Source organism: Scomber scombrus, unplaced genomic scaffold, assembly GCF_963691925.1.
Source record: "Scomber scombrus unplaced genomic scaffold, fScoSco1.1 SCAFFOLD_266, whole genome shotgun sequence".
Taxonomy (NCBI): Eukaryota; Metazoa; Chordata; class Actinopteri; order Scombriformes; family Scombridae; genus Scomber; species Scomber scombrus.
The window spans coordinates 1,464-10,000 of NW_026910603.1; the positions used below are offsets into that span (position 1 = coordinate 1,464).

General features: G+C 41.5%; 1 protein-coding gene across 1 annotated transcript in view; it reads right to left on the bottom strand.

The window, feature by feature from the left end:
- Positions 1–285: 285 nt before the first annotated feature.
- Positions 286–8,537, bottom strand: part of LOC133977120 (inaD-like protein) — a 33,540-nt gene continuing 25,288 nt past the window's right edge. Inside the window, exons 13-18 of the mRNA XM_062415257.1 lie at positions 5,539–5,600; positions 5,224–5,280; positions 3,550–3,684; positions 1,637–1,969; positions 1,187–1,267; positions 286–551 (exon numbers count right to left, since the gene is read on the bottom strand). Coding sequence (XP_062271241.1) covers positions 315–551; positions 1,187–1,267; positions 1,637–1,969; positions 3,550–3,684; positions 5,224–5,280; positions 5,539–5,600 — 905 coding nt within the window. The 3' untranslated portion in view covers positions 286–314. The remainder of the gene's footprint in view (positions 552–1,186; positions 1,268–1,636; positions 1,970–3,549; positions 3,685–5,223; positions 5,281–5,538; positions 5,601–8,537) is intronic.

Sequence of the window (8,537 nt, forward strand, 5' to 3'; positions counted from 1 at the left end):
AAGGAAGGAAGGAAGGAAGGAAGGTGCACACCGGCTCTGTCCTCACACCATCACCACACAGGAACATGATGTATATGTGGAGCTGATAAACTGACGCTGTGTCATGTTTGCTCAGCAGCAGACAAACAGCAGAACAGAGCAGATGAGTCACTTCTCCGTCCTGCTGTCCTGGTCTCACACTCATGAATCTAGCTTTGTTGTTTCATTCCCAGTCAGCAGAGCTCAGAGCCGACCCGCTGAGCCACGTGGAGCCGCAGCAGCACCTCCTCGAGCCGCAGCAGCACCTCCTCCACCAACCAACCGCGGGGAGATAATTAACTCAGTGTGAGTGTGAGGAGCTCTGTTACCTGATAGTCCAGGATGCTGAAGCCCAGGCCTTTGTCTCTCTCCTTCTGCAGCTCCAACACCTGAACATCCGGAGACCACAACGCCAGCTCCCCCTCATCTTCTTCTTCTTCTTCATCTTCTTCCTCCTCGAGGTTAAGTTGAATCTGCTCCTCCTTCAGCACCTCCTCTACAGGAAACACCTCCTCTATTGGAAACACCTCCTCCTGACCCACACAGGTGAAAACAGACAGTCAGTTTGATCCTGAGCTACAGCTAAACAACATTCTTCTTGTTTTTTAATCAACCAAAAAAAAAAGAGAAACATTTTAACCCTCCTGTTGTCCTCAAGTCAAGGAAGGACAGGAGGAAGGGATGAGGAAAGGAGGAAAGAAGGAAAGAAAGAAGGAAGGAAAGGAGTAAGGAGGGAGGGAGGGAGGACAGGAGGAAGGAAGGAAGGAAGGAAGGAAGGAAGGAAGGAACGAAGGAAGGAACGAAGGAAGGAAGGAAGGAAAGGAGTGAGGAGGAAAAGAAGAAAGAAGGAAGGAAAGGAGTAAGGAGGGAGGGAGGGAGGAAGGGAGGAAGGAAGGAAGGAAGGAAGGAAGGAAGGAAGGAAGGAAGGAAGGAAGGAAGGAAGGAAGGAAGGAAGGAAGGACAGGAGTAACGAGGGAGGGAGGAAAGAAGGAAGGAACGAAAGAAGGAAGGAAGGAACGAAGGAAGGAAGGAAGGAAGGAAGGAAGGAAGGAAGGAAAGGAGTAAGGAGGAAAAGCGGAAGGAAGGAAGGAAAGGAGTAAGGAGGGAAGGAGGGAGGAGTAAAGGAGTAAAGTAAAGCAGTGAGGCAGTAAAGCAGACTTCATGTTACCTGTCTGACCGGCTGCTGCTCACTGCTGTCGTCTCTCAGGCTGGACGAACCGCAGAGCAGAGAAGAAAGTTTCAGCTCAATCTGAACACAGAAACACAAGAGAGGTTCATATAGGAGTCATATTTACTGTGTGTGTGTGTGTGTGTGTGTGTGTGTGTGTGTGTGTGTGTGTGTGTGTGTGTGTGTGTGTGTGTGTGTGTGTGTGTTTAGGGCATATCTACTTATTAATCATATTATTTCAGATATTGATTTCATCATTCAGGCAGATGTGACCAGTGTTGCCAACTCCTCAGTAAGGAAAGTAGCTATTGGCTGTCCTAGAAGTCGCTAAATGACGTCATCGCCTAATTTGCATAATTGACCATTTGCATGTAATTGTAATGGACGCTGTAAGAGAGAGGATTTGGAAAGTCGCCAAGTTGGCAACACTGGATGTGACATTGTGTTCACCTCTTCTGTGCTGGTTTCTGCTTGTCTTGCTGGTCCTGGTACTGGTCCCGGTCCTGGTCCTGTTACTGGTCCTGGTCCTGTTACTGGTCCTGTTACTGGTCCTGGCCCTGGTATTGGTCCTGGCCCTGGTACTGGTCCCGGTCCTGGTCCTGTTACTGGTCCTGGTACTGGTCCCGGTCCTAACTCGCGCTCAGACTCAGGTTCAGACTCCAGTTCTGGTTCCAGGTCAGAGGTCGGGAGTCGGCAGCAGACCAGAGTGAAGGGAGGAGGAACTTCCTTCAGGAAGGAAACAACCTCCCTCCGAGACTTTCCATACAGCTGAACATCGTTCACCTAAAAACACAATTTATAAACTTTAATAACTAATAATTAAGATTTTACAACATATTCACCTTCAGAAAATGTTCCCCAACAACTCAAACCTCAGCTATTAATATAAAAACATACTCTGGACCATCAGCAGCTTTGAAATCTCTACCTGTGCTGCATTCAAAGACAATATAAAATCAAGTTAAAACCTGATCAGACATGAACTCATCAATGACTTTTTTATTAACTAACTGGTTTGTTGTGTTTTATAGTCACATTGTGTTGTTTTTGAGATTATCAGGACAAAAAGTTTGTCTCAAGTTGTTTCTCCTCTTACTCTGATTACATTTTTATTATATATAAATATTTTGGAGGAAAATTAGCTTTTGAGCCAAACTCAGCACAATTATACTGTTGTTATTAACGTTGATTAACCTGCATTGTCACCTATAAATACAATCAAACCTAATAAACTGATGATTTTAACTTTGTGATGTTATATAACAACCGAAATACCAACATCCAGTATCAGTGGAGCAGTGAGCGGACCTCTTACATTTTACATTAATATCAGAGAGGGCTTTCAACATAAAGAGTTTTATGTCAGCTACATTATTATTAAACATCATACTGAGATTGTGGATGATTAACCCTGCTGGTGATATAAAAGCATAAAACATTAGTGGACCCAGATGATGCTTAAGTCTTGTGTTTAAAGTAGCTCAGCACAAAGACTGGAAGCAGAGGGAAACTGCTAGCCTAGCTACATTAGAAGAGGGAAAAATGCATCTTTCAGCAACTTTAACCTTCGTGTCGTCCTCCGAGATCAAATTGACCCCGTCTGTTTTGACTGTTCCTTTTGTCCTCCCTTCCTTCCTTCCTTCCTTCTGTCCTTCCTTACTCCCTCCTTCTCACTTTCTTTCCTTCCTCTCTCTTTCCTTTCTTCCTTCCTTCTGTCCTTCCTTCCTCCCTCCTTCTCTCTTTCTTTCCTTCCTCCATCCCCCTTTCTTCCTTCCTTCTGTCCTTCTTTCCTTCGTTCCTTCCTTCCTCCCTTCCTCCCTTCCTCCCTCCCTTCCTCCCTCCTTCTCTCTCTTTCCTCCCCATTACCTTCCTTCTTTCCTCTGTCCTTCTTTCCTTGTTTCCTCTTTTCCTTTCCCCCTCCCTCCCTCCTACCTTCTTCCTTCCTCCCTTCCTTCCCCCCTCCTTTCCTTCCTTCCTTCTCTCCTTCCTTCCTCTCTCCTTTACTTACTTCCTTCCTCCCTTCCATCCTTCCTTCCTCACTCCCTCCCTCCCTTCCATCCTTCCTTCCTCCTCCCTCCCTTCCTCCCTCCCTTCCTCCCTTCCTTCCTTGACTCAAGGAAAACAGGAGGGTTAAAGAAGAGAGATTTAATGTTTAATTGTAGAAAAGGTGTAAAAAATGGAGCGCCCCGTCGCGGAGTGTTACATTGCATGCCGAATACCTGCAACATCCCTGGTTTGAGTCCAGCAGGGACCTTTGTTGCATATCATACCTCTCTCAGTAACAGACAGTATAACATCCAGTAGAAGCTGCATCACCTCCTGCAGAGGGTGTGTATGTATCTGAGTGTTAATTGTGTATTCACCTCCAGCAGCTCGTCCTCTGGTCTCAAGGCTCCGTGTTTGTCCACCGGGCCTCCAGGAACCACAGAGGAGATGTAGTGATGACCGTCGAAGGAGTCCAACTCGACACCGAGACGCACAGTGTGGATGGGCAGCAGCTGTGCACAACGACACAAGACATCAGGGAGGAAGCTAAAACTGATTAAACCTCATAGAAATAACTCAAACCTGCATGAAAGTTCAGGTTTTGTTGTGTTTTAGGGTCATTTTTGGAGACTTCCTGCATTAACATCTTTCAGAATAATATAAAACAGCTTCTAAAATGACCACATTAATATCTAAAGCTCCTTTCAGATCTGCACCTTTAAGAGTTTTAACATGCCCTTCTCATTTCTGAATAAACACCTGTTACTTTTTGTTCTTGTGAGGTCAGACCTGAAACATTTGGGTAACATTTTGAACACCGTGCAGGAACTGAACTGAATGCTGAACAGATGAATGTGAACAGCAACAAGGTCGAGCATGCAGAGAGATTCAATGTGTCTCCCTGTAATACATTTATTATCTCCAACCTTCTTCTTCTGATACACAAAGAAAAGAAAATAACTGTGAAACAAGCTGTGAAATAGAAGAGTTGAAGCTGTTAAGGAGATTCTTCACATATCAAATCACCTGCAAATCGTATCTCTGTACTTGTCTTATACAGTATATAACTATTGACCACTGGAGCATTTAACTGGCATTAGAGGAACTGCATTAAGCTGGTTTAAGTCCTATTTATTTCAGTTTGTACATGTTAACGATTAATCTTTAAAAAGGTTAGACATGGTGTTCCTCAGGATTCAATGCTTGGGCCAATACTATTCACCTTTACGTGCTTCCTTTAGGTAATATTATTCGGATATACACATTTTTAGGGGTGATAGTGGGGAAAAAATCCTGAGCCCGAACTTTTTTCTCTGGGAGGTAAGCGGGCCCCTAAACCAAGATAAATGCCCGGATCATCATAATTGTCAAGCGGGATCAAGGGGGTATGCTCCCCTGGAAGAACATGTTGATAAATAGTCCCTTAAATGATAGATTCTGGTGAATTTTGTGGAAATAAATGGACAACATTCAGACATGAGATGAACAAACCCAATATAAGCCTATATTACAGCAGCATCTTTGTGTAGAGCACCAGAGCACCAGAGCTCCTGGGCCTGGGTTAGGGTTAAGGTTAGGGTTCAGTAATCCATCCCTGCTTTTAACTAGTCACTTACCTGCATACTTATTGCTTGTATAGCATACTGAGACTACAGATACTACAGCCATACCAAGAAAGGTCAGTAGGTGGTGATTATAATACTCCAAAGTAAACTAGGAAATTCCTTTCTTGACATCATACATGGCCGAGCTCAAGCCTGAATCCAGGCACCACGCCTGAACGCTCTCAGGCCTGCATTTGTATTGTTATGCAGATGATACCCAATTATATTTATCAATGAAACCTGATGGAACCAATCAGTTATCTAAGCTCCAAGCAGGTCTTGAGCACATAAAGACCTGGATGAGCTGCAACCTTCTGCTACTAAACTCCAAACACCGTAGAAACATTTTCTAACTCGGCTTCTTCCTCAGAGTTTTTGGGCTTTTTTTGGTTTTCACAGGTTCCTTTGCATCATCGTCGTGGACAATCTGGTGGTGGTGTTTCTCACCTTGGAGGATTTCTGCAGCTCTGCATCGTCTTCAATAACAGGATCCAACATCACCACCTAAACACACACACACACACACACACACACACACACACACACACACAGACACACACACACACACACATAAGGTCGATATATAAAGAGCATTATAATATTGATGATCAGTGCATATCATCACAAGCAGCCTGGACATTAATAGTGAAACTGTGCATCTATGTGTGTGTGTGTGTGTGTGTGTGTGTGTGTGTGTGTGTGTGTGTGTGTGTGTGTGTGTGTGTGTTTGTGTGTGTGTGTGTGCATGTGTGTGTGTCTCACCAGGACTTGGTAGTTTGGACCCAGAGCCTGCTCCCATTTGGCTCTCAGTTCTGCATCTGTAGCTGAACACAGAAACACAAACATTATAATTCAGTGAGTCCACACAGTGATGGAAAGTAACTAAGTACATTTACACAAGTACAAGTTGGAGGTACTTGTACTTTACTGGAGTTTTTCCATTTTTTGCCACTTAGTACTTTTTAATCCACTACAATTCAGAAGTAAATATTGTACTTTCTACTCCACTGCATTTATTTGACACTTACGGTTTTGAGTTACTTTTCAGATTACATGAAATTTTACTTTATTAATCCCTGAGGGGAAATTCAAAAAGTCCAAACAGCAATACCGCAATACACGGCACAAAGACAACAAACATAGAAATCACACAAAAATATAAAAAGAATATAAAAACACAAAAACACAGCATTTTGTTTTTAAAGAAATAATGACCAAAAAGAAACACCTTGACATCAGTCTTAACTCTCGTCTCTCTCATGCAGTAAAAGGTGCTGCAGCAGAGTTTCAGTGTTTGCATTGTGACGCATTTCAAACGATAAATAATGAACTGCAGAAAATAAACTATAAACAAAGTAGTAATGAAGTTTTTTGGCGTACAGGATTAAAGAGCTGCAGTAATCCGACGGCAGAGTTAAACTGACCAGTCTGAAGTGTTCACAGGATGCACATTAATTAACTTATGTGTCCTGCTGCCTTCAGGCGCTGCAGGGATTTAATGACCTGAAGAAGAAGAAGCTTTTCATACAGTGTGAAGCAGCTGTGGACAACAGATACTGTCACAATCAATCACATTCACTTAGAGATCAATACTGACTACTATACTGCTTTAAACACAGTAAACTTTGGAGGATGTAAGGTTCAGACTTTTTAATAATAAGTCGAAAAAAAAACTTGACTTCAGTAAATCAGGAAGGAAACTTTGACTGAATCAGATCTGATTTGCAGAGAAGGAAGAATATTTAGTTTACGACCGAGCTGTAAAACAATAATAATAATAATAATGTAAAACTGTAATAAAATAAAATGTAATGAAATGTTTAATCACTGAAGCTGCTGTCTTGTAAACCTGTGAGGTTTGGACTGTTTGTGTGCATGACCCGAACATGAAAGTAAGTATGGAAGAAAGGAAGGAAGTATGGAAGTAAGTAAGGAAGTAAGGAAATAATTAAATAATGAAGTATGGAAGTATGGAAGTATCGAAGTATAGAAGTAAGTATGTAAGTAAGTAAGGAAGGAAGTAAGTAAGTAAGGAAGTAAGGAAGTAAGGAAGTGTGTAAGTAAGTAAGTAAGGAAGGAAGTAAGGAAGTGTGTAAGTAAGTATGGAAGTAAGGAAGTAAGTAAGGAAGTAAGGAAGTAAGGAAGTGTGTAAGTAAGTAAGTAAGGAAGGAAGTAAGGAAGTGTGTAAGTAAGTATGGAAGTAAGGAAGTAAGTAAGGAAGTGTGTAAGTAAGTATGGAAGTAAGGAAGTAAGTATGGAAGTAAGTAAGTAAGTAAGGAAGTGTGTAAGTAAGTATGGAAGTAAGGAAGGAAGTATGGAAGTAAGGAAGTGTGTAAGTAAGTAAGTAAGGAAGGAAGTAAGGAAGTGTGTAAGTAAGTATGGAAGTAAGGAAGTAAGTAAGGAAGTAAGGAAGTAAGGAAGTGTGTAAGTAAGTAAGTAAGGAAGGAAGTAAGGAAGTGTGTAAGTAAGTAAGTAAGTAAGGAAGTAAGGAAGTAAGGAAGTGTGTAAGTAAGTAAGTAAGGAAGGAAGTAAGGAAGTGTGTAAGTAAGTATGGAAGTAAGGAAGTAAGTAAGGAAGTAAGGAAGTAAGGAAGTGTGTAAGTAAGTAAGTAAGGAAGGAAGTAAGGAAGTGTGTAAGTAAGTATGGAAGTAAGGAAGTAAGTAAGGAAGTGTGTAAGTAAGTATGGAAGTAAGGAAGTAAGTATGGAAGTAAGTAAGTAAGTAAGGAAGTGTGTAAGTAAGTATGGAAGTAAGGAAGGAAGTATGGAAGTATAGAAGTATAGAAGTAAGTATGGAAGTAAGTATGTAGGTAAGTATGTATGGAAGCAAGTAAGTATGGAAGTAAGTACGGAAGTAAGTATGGAAGTAAGGAAGTAATTAAATAAGGAAGTAAGTATTTAAGTAAGTAAGTTAGTTAGTTATTAAGTATGGAAGTAAATAAATAATGGAAGTAAGTAAGTGAGTAAGTAAGTAAATAAGGAAGTGCGTAAGTAAGTAAGTAAGTATGGAAGTAAATATGGAAGTAAGTAAGTATGGAAGTAAGTATGTAAGTAAGTAAGTAAGTAAGTATGTAAGTAAGTAAGTAAGTATGGAATTAGGAAGTAAGTAAGTAAGTAAGTATGGAAGTATGGAAGTATGGAAGTAAGTAAGTAAGTAAGTATGGAAGTAAGTAAGTAAGTATGGAAGTATGGAAGTAAGTAAGTAAGTATGGAAGTGCGTAAGTATGGAAGTAAGTAAGTAAGTAAGTAAGGAAGGAAGGAAGGAAGTAAGTAAGTAAGTAAATTATCAGAGACAATATTGGACTCCCAGAAACTCTGAATGATTACTGATGTCTTGTGTCTGCTGAATATGTAAACAGCATCTGTTGGAGCTCCAGGACTCATTAGCAGCTACTAGCACCATCACACCTCAATCTGTTGAATTGCATTGTGGGTAATGTAGTCAGCAGGTTTTGATGAGGAAGAAGAATAAAGAAAGGAGGATATCTCTTATTCTGCTGCATCTTCTTTTTATTTTTACTGCATCCAGAAGAGCAGTTTACAGTCACATGACCTCTGGTACTAACTATCAGAGTATCTGGTGAAGTCCACAGCTGTTAAAACTGCAGCAGAGCCAGAAGAGGAGAAGCTGTACTGCGGCGCTGCTGCAGCACAAACACACCTTCACTGTGTGTCTGTGCTGCACGCTGCTGCTGCTGCTGCTGCTGCTGCTGCTGCTGACCGGCTCCTCATTGAAATTCACCGCTTAGAAGCAAAAGCTAAA